We start from the raw sequence: 17732 nt of genomic DNA on the forward strand, positions 1-17732 counted from the left end.
CAGAGGTTATGTATCTGTTTGATAATATTTGGGTGATGCTTTTACAAAATCTAACAATGGTTTGTTCTTCCCACCAAACATGTTAATGCATTTTTTTTCCTCTTTCTGCTAACCTTTCCCCCAAACCCTTTTCCAATTTCCTATTTATCTAGACCCAAGTTTGATTGCTTTTCTAAAATCAAGAAGATCGGGGGAAAGCTACATTGAAGTCTCCAGCAACAAAACCAATACACAAGGAGCAGAAAACAGTGACGAGGATAAGCAAAGTGATTCTCACTTGGAGGCAGAACTACAGTCCAATTCATTCAAGAAAGAGCCAATGGACCAAGAAACTACAGGTAAAATGCTCAGTGTGGGAGATTTAATTGCAGTGGTCAGAATCACAAGAGTTTTTAATAAACTAAAAATGAAGAAACTGTTTTCACTGGCAGAGGGGTTGGCAACCAGTGAATAGTTTCAAGGTAATTGGCACTGGAGCCAGAGAGATGAGAATTCCTTTCTGTAGCAAATTAATTAGATCAATAATGCATTTCCTGAAAGGGTGGAATAAGCAAGTTCAGTAGTCATTTTCAAAAAGGATTCAGATAAATACTTGGCTTGGAGCAAATTGCTATGCTATGAGGAAAGAAGTGGGTGGTGAATTAATGTGAATAGTTGGTTGGATCAGTCGACGTGCTGCCTTGGGCTTGAAGGTTTGGTTGGTATCATTCTCAAAGATTTGGAGCAAAAGACATTAGTTAGAAATGAGTTTAAATCCCCTCATAGTGTCTCTGTCTGTGCTAAACTACCTGTTCAACAACATTGCTACAAAGCTTTCTCACTTTTTGTCTCTGCCCTGATGAACACATCCCTTCATTCCTTCCTTTGGAAGTTGTACCTTTTCCTGCCTGGTCTACAAGTTCCAGAATTCCTTGCAGTGCCGCCCTGCCTCGCCACATTCTTAAAGACCCCTCTTAAAACACACTACTGTGATTATGCTTCTGTCTCCTGATTTAAGTTAATTCACAAAACTAGCATCAACTGCTATTGTGGGAGTGGGAGGAGGGTGCAGATGGGTGACGTAGCAGTGGGGGGGCGGTGTTGAGATAATTGGAGAATCCAGTTGTTCAGAAGATCGAGGGAAGGAGAATAAGGAACCTCTGACACCTTTTTGTGTGTGAAGTTAAAAGTTATAATGCGTATCCATTGGTAACTTCGTTCCTTATAAAATTACCAACTGACAATGGTAGGTTCTCTCCATTTGCCCTATAAGTTTTTGTTATTATCACAAACTTCGATAAATCCCTTCTTCTGCCCTTATGATTTAATGTTTATTAGAGTCCTGGGATAATTCTAGTTGATCTATATTGCCCCTCCTTCAAAGACAATATAGTAAGACTGATAATCTGGCACCATTGGGTCTCTGTTAGTGCTGGACAAGCAGATTTCCAGACTATTGGGTGTTACTCCCTCTAATACCTAAACACAGTTTAATTTCAGTTTTACATTCAGGTGAAGAACTTGTTTCTATATTGTATAACTGTATGGGAACATTGTCCTCCAACTGTTTGAGCTCCAAATAAGCAGAACAAAACTCTATCATTGGCCACTCTGAAATTGACATTATTGCAAATTGTTAGTTTTTTTCTTGCTATTTTACCCATGCTAATGACTGGTTAACTTAAATGTAGATTTTTTAAATGCTGCCCACCCCCCACCATAGCCAGACACACAATTTGGCTTGAGCAATGGCCTAGAAGTGTTTCTGTCATGATTTGAATAGTCTGGAGCCTGGGGAAATATCCTCTGGGTGTATGTGTTGGACTCAGTTTTTGTGTAGTGGAGCTGGTTGGACATAGTCTTTTAATCATTGGGACCTTTTTTGGGGGAGGCATGACCTAAACTCCAAAGGGTCCAATATCCTGGCGGGAATGTTTAATTTAGCTGTTGGGGAGGGTTTAAACTAATCTGGCAAGGGGATGGAAACCAGGATGTTAGGATACAAGATGTTAGCATAGAGGATGAGGTATATAGAAACATGTCTAAGGTAGCGTGCAGTGAGGATGGTAAGAAGGACAGGCAGGTGAAAAGTCAGGATAATTTGCTGAACAATAGAAGTACAACAAAATCAATAGCAGATACTGGACTAAATGTACTATATTTAAATGCACGTAGCATTAGGAATAAAGTAGATGACCTAGTGGCACAATTACAGGTTAGTAAATACGACATTGTGGCAATCACCGAGTCATGGCTTTATGATGGATGTGATTGGGAACTGAATGTCCAGGGGTACACAGTGTATAGGAGGGATAGGCGGGTAGGCAGAGTGGGATGTGTGGCCATGATGGTTAGTAATGGTATAAAATCAATAGAAAGGAAGGACATTGGGTCAGAAGAGGCGGAATCCTTATGGGTGGAGCTAAGAAATAGCAAGGGTAAAAGGACAATAGTAGCAGTTATATATAGGCCCCCTAATAGCAGTGAGGAAGTGGACCATAAGTTGCAGTTTGAAATAGAAAAAGCGTGCCAGAGTGACAACGTGAAGATAATTATGGGGGATTTTAACATGAAGGTGGACTGGGAAATCCAGCAAGGCAGTAGATCTCAGGAGAGTGAGTTTGTGGAATGTCTACAGGACGATTTTTGGAGCAACTTGTTGATGAGCCCACCAGGGGATCGGCTGTTTTGGATTGGGTGCTGTGCAACGAACCGGAGGTAATTAGGGAACTGAAGGTAAAGGAACCATTGGGAACTAGTGATCACAATATGATTGAGTTCAGTTTCAAATTTGAGAAGGAGAAGCTGATAACTGGTGTATCGATATTTCAGTGGAACAAAGGAAATTACAGTGGTGTGAGAGAGGAGTTGGCCCAAATTGATTGGAAGAGTAAGCTAGCTGGAGGGACGGTGGAGCAGAAATGGAAGGAATTTCTACAAGTAATAAGGAAAATGCAGGATATATATTCCAAGAAAAAAGGTTTTGAATGGAAAAAAGGCACAAATGTGGATAACGAGAGAGGTGAAGGCTAAAATAAAAGCAAAAGGGAGGGCATACAAGGAAGCAAAAATGAGTGGGAAAACAGAAGACTGGGAAACTTTTAAAAACCTGCAGAAAGAAACTAAGAAGGTCGTTAGGAAAGAAAAGATGAATTATGAAAAGAAGTTGGCAGATAACACTTGAAAGGATACTAAGAGTTTTTTTAAATATATAAGGAATAAAAGAGAGACACGGGTTGATATAGGACCAATTGATAACGGTGCAGGAGAGATTATAATGGATGATAAAGAGATGGCAGAAGAACTAAATGAGTATTTTGCATCGGTCTTCATTGTGGAGGACATCAGCAATATACCAGTTAGTCAGGGGTCTCACGGAATGGAACTGAGTTCAGTTAAGATTACTAGAGAGAAGGTGCTAGGAAAACTAAATGGGCTAAAGACTGATAAGTCTCCCAGACCGGATGAGTTGCATTCCCGGGTTATGAAGGAGGAGGTGGCTTTAGAGATAGCGGAGGCATTAGTGATAATTTTCCAGGAATTGATAGACTCCGGCATGGTTCCGGAGGACTGGAGGGTCGCAAATGTAGTTCCACTGTATAAGGAAGGTGGGAGGCAGCATAAAGGAAATTACAGACCTATTAGTCTGACGTCAGTGGTGGGAAAATTATTGGAATCGATCCTCAAGGATGAGGTTATGGAATACCTAGAGGTGCAAGGCAAGGTAGGTCCTAGCCAACATGGTTTTGTGAAGGGAAGATTCTGCCTGACCAACCTATTGGAGTTTTTTGAAGAAATCACAGGTAGGGTGGATAAGGGAGAGGCGGTAGATGTTGTGTATTTGGACTTTCACCAAGGCCTTCGACAAGGTGCCGCATAAGAGACTGATTAATAAGATGAGAGATTATGGAATTACGGGTAGGATAACAGAATGGGTGGAGCATTGGCTGGTTGGCAGGAAGCAAAGGGTGGAAATAAAAGGATCTTGTTTTGGTTGGCTACCGGTTACTAGTGGTGTTCCGCAGGGGTCGGTGTTGGGGCCGCTTCTTTTTACCTTGTACATTAATGATTTGGATGATGGAGTAAATGGTTTTGTGGCTAAGTTTGCAGATGACACCAAGATAGGTGGAGGAGTAGAGAGTATTAAGGAGACAGGAAGGTTGCAGAGAGACCTAGACAGTTTAGGAGAATGGGCAAGGAAATGGCAGATGAGATTCAATGTTGAGAAATGTGCTGTTGTACACTTTGGAAACAGAAATAAGCGGGCAGATTTTTATCTAGAAGGAGAGAAAATTCAAAGTACAGAAGTACAAAGGGACTTGGGGGTACTCGTGCAGGATACCTTAAAGGTTAACCACCAGGTCAGATCTGTGGTAAAGTAAGTGAATGCTATGTTGGCATTCATTTCGAGAGGTATAGTGTATAAAAGTAAGGAAGTGTTGATGAGGCTCTCTGGGGCACTAGTGAGGCCTCATTTGGAATACTGTGCACAGTTTTGTGCCCCATATCTTAGGAAAGATGTGCTGATGTTGGAGAGGGTTCAGAGGAGACCTACGAGGATGATTCCCGGAATGAAAGGGCTAACATATGATGAGCGTTTGTCGGCTCTTGGACTGTACTCACTGGAGTACAGAAGAATGAGAGGGGACCTCATAGAGACATTTAAAATGTTGAAAGGACTGGACAGAGTAGATGTGGCTCGGCTGTTTCCCTTGGTGGGTGAGTCCAGGACCAGAGGGCACAATCTTAGAATTAGAGGGTACAGGTTTAAAACAGAGATGAGGAGAAATTTCTTTAGCCAGAGGATGGTGAATTTGTGGAATTCCTTGCCAGGTACAGCAGTGGAGGCTAGATCATTGGAGGCGTTTAAGGAAGAGATAGATAGATATCTAAATAGTTGGGGTATCAAGGATATGGGGATAAGGCCGGAAATTGGGGTTAGAATAGTGTTTTTTTTTCCTCCCCCCCCCCCCCCCCCCCCCCCAAATTTCTCATTTCTTTTTCTTTTTTCCCTTTTCTTTGGAGCAGACTCGATGGGCTGAATGGCCTACTTCTGCTCCCTTGTCTTGTGACCTTGTGAACCAGTACTCCGACTCTGCTGAGTTACCTTCCAAGCCATGGCACCAGACAAGTTCAGTTAAGAGCAGTCACCCAATATTGAGCATCAAATCAGTCTTGGGATCAAGAGGGAAGGCTCTTCCAACCTTCTGACAGGTGGACAACACAACACCAAGATACTAGGGATAGCAAAAGACCTAAGGACCAATAGGCTTTGGTTGGATGGCTATCCACCCTTCTCAACTTAATCTTTCTTCTCTAATGGCTTTCCCTGGTACTGTACCTCAAGTCTCTTTCCTGATTCCTATATCCTCATAATTCCCTTACTGTCTAAAAATGTACCCACCTCACCGTTGAATATAGTCGATGCATAAAGAATTTTCACCTCACCTCTGTCTTAAATCGCTGACTCCTTATACTGAGAATATGACCCCTAGTTCTAAACTCCTCTCCATGTCTGCTCTCCCAATCCACCCTCAGATTTTTGTATGCCTTGTTATATTGCTCCCTATCTCTGCAGCTCGTTACATCTTCCAAAAAATCTCCATTAGGTTTGTCAAACACTACTCTTCCATGATAAAATTGTGACAGTCTACATTATGATTTTATAACTTGTGTCCTTCATAATGCATTCAGCATTTTGTGACAGATTTCAGACTAACTGGTCTATAGCTCACTGTATTTTTTCCTTCCTTTCTTGAAGAGCAATGTTACATTTGCTGCTTTTAAGTCCACTGAGTGATGATCAAAGTAAATGATAAAATTTACAGCTAATGTATTCACTATCTTTGTAGCCACTTGTATGAGAATCTTGGCATGCAGGTTATGTTCCAGAAGATTTTGGTTGTAGTCCCTTCAGTTTCTCAAATATTTTCTCTGCATTGTTAGAAATTACTCTCAAGTCCTTCATTGTCCATAGACCGTTGGTGCCCCTCCACTTCTGTTTTTTTTTATTGACATGGCTTTTGCCTATGGAGCTGTGTGGTTTGAGAAGTGGAGTGAAGGCAGAAGTTCCAAACTTCTGCTCATCTGATTAACACTCAGTCGAAAGGGCCTCATGATATCTCGCAAGGGCAGTCTAAACTTCTGCTGGGCTGGGAAATATGCCTGCTAGTCAGGTAAGTCCATTGATTTTAATGGGGAAAAATTTGCTGAGAGGAGAAGGATAAGTACAAGCTTGTTTTCTTTTAATTAATTTAAATAAGTTTAATTATGTTAATTGCTTCCTGTAATGTTGAAGTGTTTTCAATTTTGTTTAGGGACAATATTTTTGAGAGGTATCAGAAGGTTTGTGGATGTCGGAGATATTGATAAAATTCTTGCTCATATTGAATGTCTCTGACTCCTTGGGTAGTCAAGAAGCCTGGGGATGGGGTTTAGCCAGCTCTTGAAAGCAATTCTGAGGGTGGAGGCTGCAAGCGTTGATTGGAAGGGCTCTGTGCTGCACTGGCCCTTGCCAGTAAGCTGGTAGCTGGCTTCCCAGTGGGAGAGTGTGCTTGGGGGCATGTTTGGAGAACAAGTGACTGGCTCGTTGGTGAGGAGAAGATGTGGGCCACTCTATCTTGCATTGTGAAGATGGAATAAAATAAAAACACAATGCTTGCTGCCTCAGCCACTTTTTATTCTCTGTAATATTTTCTCCTTTCTTTGTCTGAATGGGACTTTGTCTTATTTTAGTTTCTCTCTGGGTAGAATCTTGGTTTGATCCTGACCTCGGGTGTTGTCTGTGTGAAGTTTGGATGTTCCCGTGGTGACTTGTGGGTTTCTTTCAAGTGTTCTAATTTCCTCCCACATCCCAAAGATATGTTGGTTAGTTTGCTAGTTGATGGGCATGTGAGAGAGAATAAGGGTTACAGGGAACAAGAAGAAATAATGGGACTGATGAGAGCCAGTATGGATCAGATGGGCAGAATAGCCTCCTAATAAGTTCCTTTTCCGTAATTTTAGGAACTTGTACAATATGTTCTTTATATTTCTTGCTAATTTACTTTCATAATCTATTTTCTCCCCTTTTATCAAATTTTAGCTTCACTTGATGCTGTTTTCTAAAACTCTTCCAATGCACAGTATTGCTATTCTTTTGGCAAGATTATAAGCATCATCTTTTAATTATCCTCAATCTGTTTCATTAGCCACTGATGGATCACTCGTCTTGTGAAGTTTTTATTTCTCAATAGAATAACATGATAAGGTCTGAAACTATCTGCTTTTTCCTGTAGTTAAAAAGTGTTTTACTTTGGATGTTGTCCCTTGAAGAAAGGAGAATTTATTTTTTTTAAACCTGCTGGCAAACCTCTTAAGTTGTCTATCTTAGCCAATATGAGCCTCATTTCTACATGGTTAGATTTATTTGCTCTAGTTTCTAACTAATCTGTATCTCTTTTGAACTGCATATAAAATTCAACCATATTGTGATTAATTTCCCCCGAGGATTTCTTACCACGAGATTAATAATTGATCATGTTTTTTTTTACACGGGGTAAGGTTTAAGGGAGCCTGTTTCCTTGCCCATTGCTTCAGAAAACTGTCCCGAATGCATTCTATGAACCAAACCACCCAATAACTTCTGGTCTTCATCTCCTGCTAATGTTTATATGGCTATGTCCATGTTTACTATTAACCTTGTAACTTTTAAATTACTAGCCTTTTTGAACAAATGACCTTCCTTGGTAATTTTAAACTGCAGCAATTTACAGCTGATAGCTTTTACCCTTTGTATTTATAAATAAAATATGTTCCATCTAACAACCAACTTTATTTATAATTTTCAGCATATTGTTCTCATGCACGTGAACCCTTCCTAATGGTTTGAGTTGTGTGATAGTTCAATTCGCCCCTCTCGCGGGCACAATACGAGCCCTACGGTTATACAAACAGAGCTGCACAGGGAAGATAAGATTTGAATGACGAAGAAATTGATGGCCATTTTAGATCTTCAAAAATGCAACCTTCTTCCCTTGCTGTGGTCTTGCAGATAATATCCCAATGCCGCAAGTGGCTCTGAAAGCTTTCATGTGAGATATTCGGAAAACTGCAAGGCTACTAAAGATGCAGTGCTTTGCCAGCATTTTCTTCAAGTCCAGAAACATCTGTGAAAAGAAAAATATTAATGTTTTCACAAAGAATCCTTAATGGAAACTGGCACTGAATAAAATAACCAGTACTGAAATATTAATCCATCTTCTCTCATATTTACAAACCCTGCTTGATACATCGTCCCATTCAGGTGATTCTGTTGAAACTTCATAAATTTGAGCACATACAAAACTCAACCATCATTATGCTACCTCATGCCACATTCTGCTGACCTATGCATTAATCTGGAATTTATCCTTGCCAGTGTGTCCAGATCCCTCCAATTTCAGCTCTCCCTAACTCTGAGCCACTTCAGAACTCTGTTCTTTGGCTTCTGGCCTCTTGTACAAGAGGGCGCGAGAGAGAGAGAGAGAGAAAAGGGGGCACGAGAGAGAGAGAAGGGGGCATGAGAGAGAGAGGGGTAAAAAGGGAGGAAAGGGATAAAATGAAGGACTAGAGAGAGAGATCCGAATACAAAGATGAAGCAATGGAAACTGAAATTGTGCAAGGGGCCAGAAGCCAAAGAACAGAGAGTTCTGAAGTGGCTCAGAGTTAGGGAGGGCTGAAATTGGAGGGACCTAGACACGCTGGCAAGGATAAATTCCAGATTAATGCATAGGTCAGCAGAATGTGGCATGAGGTAGCATAATGATGGTTGAGTTTTGTATGTGCTCAAGTTTATGGAGTTTCAACAGAATCACATGAATGGGACGATGTATCAAGTAGGTTTTGTAAATATGAGAGAAGATGGATTAAAGTTTCAGGTCTAGACATTTTCTTCAGTGCCAGTTTCCATTAAGGATTCTTTGTGAAAACACTAATATTCTTCTCTTCACAGATGCTTCTGGACTCAAAATGCTGGCAAAGCACTGCAGATGTTGTAGACTTGCAGTTTTCCGAATATCTCACACCTTTAAGCTGCAGTCCGTCAAACGCTTCTCTTAGGTCATGGGTTTGATTAACTTTCTGAATCTCTCTTTGAGTGCTTCAGTATCACCGTTTGTCCCTCATACTCTGGTAATTGTCAACATGATGTTTTCAGGCAAATCCTTACTCACCAACTTTTGGGGACCACAACAATGTTTTAACAGCAGCTACATTTGGTAGATCAATGCAAAATCCTCCTGTCGTTGGCATTGAGATCCTGATGCTGTGATGCTAACAGATATTGATTAAGCCGATCTTACTAACATCAGTCAGGATGAAGGATGTTGCCGAGGGGATTAAATGTTGTGTAAAAATGCTACTCAACATCCTGATAACTGCACGTCCAGCCAGTGAGCCCGCAGTCCTTTTTTTTTGATTTTAGAATATAGCCTCATCTCAGAGAGTATTCTTTGGTTTGGAGGTATTTTCTTCGTTTATTCAGCAATTCTTTTTGGCTTGTTTGAAGTATTGAGGTACTGCCAGAGGGCCAATGTGTGAATATAAACCAGAAAGATCTCAGATCATTCCATGCTGAACTTACGGTGGCCTAGCTATTGTAGCCATAGACTTGATGGACGAATATCCTCCCCGATGCCACAATGATCCTAGGCACTGGGAATGTTCATGTCCTTGGGTTGTTCCAAAGTTCTTTGCAGCCAATTAAGTATTATTTGAAGTCTGGTCAATGCTGTAATGTAGGGAATATTGTAGACGCTTTGAATATGGCAGGTTGCCACAAACAGCAGTGCGATAATGACCAGATAATCTGTTCTGGCGATGTTGTTTGAGGGATAATTTTTGATCAGGGCACCAGGGAATTTTTCTGTGCTACTCTTTGAATAGTGCAGCAGGAGCTTTTGCATTTGTCTGAGAAGGATGATGACCATCTCAGTGTGAAGTTTTATCTAAAAGATAGCACCTTCAGCAATGCTGCTCTTCCTCAATAATACCAAAGGACATAGAAGCAGTGATAGGTCATTAGGCGATTCACTCAGTAAGATCATGGCTGATCTTTTATCTCAGCAGCACCTGTATCTCTTGATTCCCTTAATGTCCAAAACCACTTAATCTCTTTCTTGAGTGCAGAGCGCCATTGTCCTCTGGAGCGTGAGGGGAGCTGTAGTGTGATTGGAAAACAAAGATGGGAGTTTGGAAATCAAGGTATTGTGTGTCTGGGAACCACATGAGTCAGGGCACAGGTGATAGGTGAACCGGATGTGGTGATTTAGGCTAATTGAGCAGAGGTTTTGATGAGTTCAAGTTTAAGGACGGTCCAGCAATCGGGACTTGAGTGTGGTTTACCTTTCTAGAGTAGTTCTTTGTGATAGTTGAAAGCTTGGATATGAATGACTCCATTTAATTAAGGGGTTATCAATTGCATACTATTGCTTCGCCAGCTGCACGCAGAGAAGATGGTTGGAGTTCTATCTGAGTGGTTGTTGTCCACTGAATTGACTAGTCCTAGTACAGATGAAAGCAAATGACTTATGCTGGGCAATTCCCCAGCATTTGATAGAGAGCTTGCTGACAGCTAGTGTAGTGTGGTATAGGAGTAGATGCACCCCAGAAAATAATCGTACAAATAGGGACAGGAAGGTGAAAGATCATTCTATTGTGTAGGTGTACAGAATTTAATCTTAATTTGAAAGCTTTGTCTGAGGTCCTTTTCTATTTCTGTCTTCCTCTATCCTTTGGTCTTGGTGAGACATTCTGCATAATTGTGTGCTGGACATCTTGGTCAATAACTGATCCACTTTGTGTCACTGTGTAACAGGCTTTACAAGATAGACAAGAGGGCCTTGAAGTATCTTGAGAAGAAAGCATTGTGAAAATGTATAAGTCATTCCCTGCCATCACATTACCAATGGGTATATAGAGGAAGAGAAAAGTTATTATAACCTAGTGTCTTTCACACCCTTGGGACATCCTAAAATGCCTTGTGTTGCTTTTAACCACTTCAGTAATGTAGGAATTATGACAACTGTTTGGATTGCACATAGACTGCTTCATGATTTTGACCAGGTAACCTATTTTAATGAGGTTGGTTTAGGATTAGGTTGGTGAGGGCTTCAGGTGAATTACTCTTCTTAAGAAAACAAATTAGTGCTTTGTGATCCATTCATCTACCTGTGAAAGCAGACAAGGTCTTGGGTTAATGTTCCATCTGAAAGCTGTGCCAGTGAGGACAGGACCCTCAATAGTGCTGTGCTCCCTTAAGTGTAAGAGTTCTTGGTAAAGTGTGCTACCAACTGATTCATAGTGGGCCTCCCGGTATAAATACTTGATATGTATATAAACACACACACACACATATATATGTATGCAGAGAGAGATATATATATATATATATATATATATATATATATATATATATATATTTTTGTGTGTGTGTGTATATATATATATTTGGCTGCCTCATTCATCTTCAGTGATCGTCCCTTGTATCTCTGCAGCTCAGCTAAATCATTAAGCATAGTCAATAATCTATTAAAAATAAATTCACTGGAGCAAAGATCTAAATCCACACTACATGCTAGTGAGGAGCAGCCCACCACCTGCATGAACATGTTACTTGAGGCACCCAAGAAAAGCTCCAGCCTATTTGTCTGGATTTTACAAATAACAGCTCATAAAGTCACGGGAAACAAACACAGGGCTTTCGTTGACCTTTAACGAATGGAGACTTAGGCAGTAGATTCACACTGACATGACGTATAAAGTGTTTGTACAGGGCTGCTGATTCTTAGGCCCTCTGTAGTTTCTTTCCTATGGGGCTGCAGAGCAACTCTTCCTGCATGGAATCAAATACTGTCCGGAAGGGAATCTTTCACTACCATCATCTCCCTGCCTAAAACCTCGCCATTGTCTGCGGGAACTCCTTTGGGCAATGTCCTGACGTGATCGTCTTCAACTAATTCATCAGTGATCTTACTTCTGTCTTTGGAGTTAGGATGTTTGTGGATGATTGCACAATGTTAACTTCCATTCACAGCTCCTTAGCAAATGAAGCAGCCTATGCAACATTCATGCAGGAGGTTGAGATGTGGCAAGTAATGTTGGTGCACAGAAATGCCAGGCAATGACAGTCTTCAATAAGACTGCTTAACCAATTACCCTTGACATTCAGTTGCTTTACTAAGACCATCAATATCCTGGGGTGGGGGGGGGGGGGGTGGGGGGTGTGTGGTCACTGTCGACTAGAAACTGGACCAGACACAAATTCAGTGGATATAAGAGCAGGTCAGAGGCTGGGCATCCTGCAGTGAGTGATGCGTTTCCTGATGTCACCAAGGTCCACAAAGCACGTTAGGAGCCTGATGGACACACTTCACTTTACAGAATGGGTGCAGCTGCAGCAATCTTGACAGCATTCAGAACAAAGCAACTGAGCTCAATGATTGGCACCCCATCAACTGTCCTAAACATTCATTTCCTCCACTGCTTGTGCACAGTGGCTGCAGTGTGTAACATCTACAAAGTACACTGCAGTCATTCGCCCAGCCTACTCCCAACAGCACTTCCCAATCCCACAACCTCTCTCACAATAAGGACACTCAATACTCCCTGCCCAACAGCACTGTGGGAATACTTCCACTAGTACCTGATCGAGGGATGGTCAATAAGTGCTGGCCTTGCCAGCAAAACTTAGATTCTGGAAATGAAAAAAAAATTATCCTTTCTCTGCTCAACTTGTACTCTTGCAGCATTATGTTCAGAATGTATGGATTTAATCAACGTAACCAAACTATATCAGAGTTAAATGCAGTATTTTGCAGAAAGATCAACATTATCCTGTAGAACAGGGGCTGCAGGACTAAACTGAAGTTAAACCAGGGAAGGGCAGTCTCTTTGGCTGTTGGAAGTCCTCTGGAGCTTATTTTGATGTTTTGTCCTTGGTACAGTTGTTGGCATTTGGGCCTTTCTCTTTAGCCATCTTTGTCCCAACAGTTTGGGATCATTGACTGCTGCTTGCCCACAACATGATGCTTGTGCCCAGTAAAACATGCACATCCTTTGTTTTCCTACTCCAGATATGTGTCAGGCACCCCAAATCTATGACGTGTTCTCTTAAGACTTTAACAGAATACCATTGTGGAGCAGCACTCCAAAACCTGTCAGTTTCTTTCATGAAATTGAAAGTTCTAAAGGAAAGGAAATAGTAACATTTATTTATTGTGTGCAATTCTGATTGCTCCTTTACAGGAAGGATGGGGAGGCTTTGGAAAGGGTGCAGAAGAGGTTTCTCAGGATGCTGCCTGGATTAGAGGGTATGAGCTATAAGGAGAGGTTGAACAAACTTGGGTTGTTTTCTGTGGACCGTTGGAGGCTGAGAAAAGACCTGACAGAAGTTTATAAAATTATGAGAGGCATAAGTAGGGAAGACGATCAGAATCTTTTTCCTGGGGTAGAAATGTCAAGCACTAGAGGACACGCATTTAAGGTGAGAGGGGGAGAATTTAAAGGAGATGTGCGGGGCAAGTTTTTTTACACAGAGAAAGATAGGTGCCCAGAATGGGCTGCCAGAGGTAGTGATGGAAGCAGATATGATAGCGATGTTTAAGAGGCTGATAGACACGTGAATGTGCAGGGAATGGAGGGATGATCCATATCCCTCCATTCCCTGCATATTCACTTGTCTAACAGCCTCATAAACGCCACTAAACATTCATTATATAGATCATGAATAGGCAAAAGATTTAGTTTAATTTGGCATCATGTTCGGCACAGACGTTGTGGGCCAAAGGGCTTGTTCCTGTGCTGTACTGTTCTATATTTTGCACTTTCTATGACCTCAGCATGCACCAGAGCACATTGCAACCAATGAAATGGCTCTAAAGTGTAGATGCTGTTGCAATGTAGGAAACAGAGCAACCAGCTGACACAAATAGAAATTAAGTAAACAGTATTATCTATGTTGACAGTACTGATTGAAACGTGAGTATTGGCCAGGACACTGGGCAAGCTCCTCACTCTTTCTATTAGTGCTAGGGGTTCTGTTACATGCCATTAAGCAGACACAAGGCCTCATGTGAAAGCTGGCACCTCTGACCATGCAGTGTTCAAACCGTTTCAACATTTGAACAGATCAAGCTTCTGTTTTCAAGGAACAAATGGCAAGTTTATGTAAACAGCTGCATAATTTATTGCATTGTCCCAGATGTAGTATAGTATCCCATGTATGTATGAAATAATTGGCATGTGTGACTATGTGCCAATACCAGCCCTAATTTATGAGGCAGAGTAAGCTTGATGGGCCAGTAAAGTGTTGCCAATCTTTAGAATTTACTTTGGCAACATCTTTGGAAGATAAAAGTTTCTGAGATTATTTGGTTGTGTAGAAGAACAAGTATGATGGTTGATGAGCCAATTGCTACCCTATTGACATCCACATTACAAATAGCACCCTTGGGTTAATGTGGCCATTAGCAAAGGGAGCAATGCACGCCCGGTGTGGTTCCTCCTGCATTTTTATGAGCATTGACCTACATTCTCTGATGACTTGTGCTGGAATGGATGTCATTCAGGGCGGCATAGTGGCGCAGCTTGAAGAACCACTGCATCACATCCCTAGTGTCCTGGGTTCAATCCTGACCTTTGGTGCTGACTGTGTGGTGTTTATGTGTTCTCTGTGTGACCATGTGGGCTTCCTCCCGCATCCTAAAGACGTTCAGGTTGGTAGTTTAATTAGCCGCTGCAAATTGCCCGTTGTGTGTAGGTGAGTGGTGGAACCCAAGGAGAGTTAATGGGAATGTGGGGAGAATAAAATGGGGTTAATGTGAATGGGTGCTTGATGGTCAGCAAGAACTCAGTGGGCTGAAGGGCCTATTTCTGTGCTGTATGATTCTATGACCCAATGACTGTTTTCGAAAGTCAGCTCCAGTAGGTCAAAGATTGAGGCACCCACTTCAATATAGAAGAGATACTGTTGCATAGAAGTCACTTTTATTATTGGAGAGCGAGTTGAGTGCTGCAATGTAATCCTTCACAGTTTCAAATCCGTGGCTGTGGTCAGACAGAAGCACTCTCTACCGATAGCATTGATTGATGAGGATCTGTGCAGTGGTGGCACTGTGCCATCAGCTGTTGGGTACTCCCCAAAGGGTTTGGGATATACAGTTGTGTCACAGCTGTAACTCTTCTGCCTGACTGGAACAGAAGCTGAACATTCACATTTTAACAGCAGCTGTTTGGCGTCACGATTTGCTCTATCACAGTATTGTATTGTAACTAGTACTTGCAATGTAATACCTCAAATCTTTTGCTGTCCTTGAACAACAGACAGAGCTTACTCTGCACCAAAGTCAGTAGTCTTTTGCCTTGGATCAAACTGTTTCTTCCAGTATTGTCCTGTGCACAGCCTTCCACAGTACGTCAGCATTGAGTTATACAGCACGGAAACAGGTCCATGCTGACCAAGGTACTGACCTGAACTAGTCCAATTTGCTGGTCTTTGGCCCATATCCCTCTTAACCTTTCCTATCGAAAGCATGGCTCTGTGTAATGCAGCACAGGGCCTTTCTCCATGCAAGTGGCTGTCTATGCTGATAGCAAAATTGCCCCACTCCTTAGCTCACTGCTTATCACTCTAATTGGATGTTTAAAAAGATCTTTAATATTCACATACAATCAAAGCCACTTGGGACCTGTTAAAAATATTGTTTACAATAATATAATACCTTATGTTCAAGTTAAATGACTTTCAAAAACACACACAATTAAAATGTTATAACAAAATGCTTTTCTTTCCCTTCTCACAGCAGTTAATTTCTCCCAGTGATTTTAATGAGGTTGATGACCTGGTGCAGGCTTAGAGGGTCAGAAATCCTAGCCAGAGAACTGGGCAAGCCTAGAAGTTTGTGCTGTCCCAGTGTCCTGGGGCCGTGGCTTTGCTGAACGCAAGTGTGCAAGAAATAGAAGTAAAAGTAAGCCATTCAGCCCCTTGTGCCTGTTCCAGCATTCAATAAGCTCATGGCTGATCTTTTACCTCAGTGCTGCTTTCCTGCACTAACCTCATATAATTTGATTCCATAATATCTAAAAATTTGTCTGTCTCTGCCTTGAATATCCATGATAGCTGAGCCCTCTCTGGTAGTGAATTCCAAAGATTTGCTGACCTCGGTGTATTGCACTGTACTGCTGCTGCAAAACAACAAATTTCACGATGTACAAGTCAGTGATAATAAACCTGATTCTGAAATATCTCCTCTTCCCTGTCCTGAATGAATGGAAGACTGTGCTGCAGCCTATGTTTGGGAATAGCCCAGTTAGCGGCTTCCCTGCTGTCAGATCCATCCCGAGTTTGGCAGATAATATGTCCTTGCGTGTTCTTCTGTTGAGACTACTGGAGAGGAGAAACACTCAGTGTCGAGTGTTAGTACAGACAGAAGGAACACTTTCCATTTCAGCTGCCTAAGCCATCAAACACTCCCAGTTCTGGTAACATATTATATGGACTGTGAAATAAAAACAGAAAATGTGGAACTATTCAACAGGTCCCTCAGCTTCCGTGGAGAGAGAAGCAGAGTTATCATCTCAGGCAGGTGACCTGTCGTCAGAACTGAGGCACAGTGCAGCACTTTCTACTCGGCTCCAATAATAGGATGAACTGGAAGCCTAAGCTTTGATTTACCTGGCCACATTCTCACCTTTTGAGTCAACATTTTTGTAGGTCTACTCCAGAGAGAGGAGCACAAAACCTAGATACACCTCATATTACTGAAAGAAAACAGCAATCCCTGAAATTTGGTTCCGATGTTAAACTGAGGCTCCATTTACCCCCTTGTAAAAGAAAATCTACTGACATTATTTGGAACTTGAGACGGGGGCAGAGGGTGGTGGAAGAGAGGTAGTTCTCCTTTGCTATCTGTATAAAACTGGCTGGATCATATTTGGAGTATTGTGTTCAGTTCTGGTCACCGCTTTATAGGAAGGATGTGGAGGCTTTGACGAGGGTGCAGAAGATGTTCACCAGGATGTGGCCTGGATTAGAGAGTATTAACTATAAGGAGAGGTTAGACAAACTTGAATTGTTTTCTCTTGAGCTTTGGAGGCTGAGGAAGACTTGATAGAAGGTTATAACATTAAGAGAGGCATAGATAGTCTTTTTCCCAGGATGGAAATATCAAATACCAGACTGCCTAGGTTTAAGGTGAGCGAGGGAAAGTTTAAAGGAGATTTATGAGGCAACATTTTTTTACACAGAGAAAGGTAGGTGCCTGGAACTCACTGACAGGGGAAGTGGTGGAAGCAGACATGATATCCATGTTTAAGAGGCATTTAGACAGGCAGGAAATGGCAGCTGGGATTAGTTAGATTGGCATCATGGTCACTGCAGACATGGTGGGCTGAAGGGCCTGTTCCTGTGCTGTACTTTTCTAAGTTCTATTTTGGCTAATTTTAACCCAACTAACATTGCTGATATGGATTTTATTACTTGTTGCATTTCCAGTAATACTACACTGACTAAAGTAAAGAATTGTATAGAGCATGAGGAGCCATTTGTCTTATTTTGCCTGTGCCAGCTCTGTGGTAGGGCTGTGTGCTCATTCTGTTCCTTAACCACAGTCCCTGGAGTTGTTTCCATTCACAAGTAACCAGGAGCGGAAGTAGCCACCAGGCCCCTCAGTGCCTAACCATTCAACATGATCGGTGCTGGCCTCAACTCTCTTCTGTGCCAGTTCCCCATGGCCCTT

General features: G+C 41.8%; 1 protein-coding gene across 4 annotated transcripts in view; it reads left to right on the forward strand.

The window, feature by feature from the left end:
* The window catches only part of rpap1 (RNA polymerase II associated protein 1), a 106178-nt gene that overhangs the window by 19004 nt on the left and 69442 nt on the right, over positions 1 to 17732 (forward strand). For all 4 annotated transcript variants that reach the window (XM_052016063.1, XM_052016043.1, XM_052016035.1 and 1 more), the window contains one exon: positions 153 to 338. In XM_052016063.1, the coding sequence (XP_051872023.1) occupies positions 153 to 338 (186 nt within the window). The remainder of the gene's footprint in view (positions 1 to 152; positions 339 to 17732) is intronic.

Source organism: Pristis pectinata, chromosome 1 (assembly GCF_009764475.1).
Source record: "Pristis pectinata isolate sPriPec2 chromosome 1, sPriPec2.1.pri, whole genome shotgun sequence".
NCBI classification, from domain to species: Eukaryota; Metazoa; Chordata; class Chondrichthyes; order Rhinopristiformes; family Pristidae; genus Pristis; species Pristis pectinata.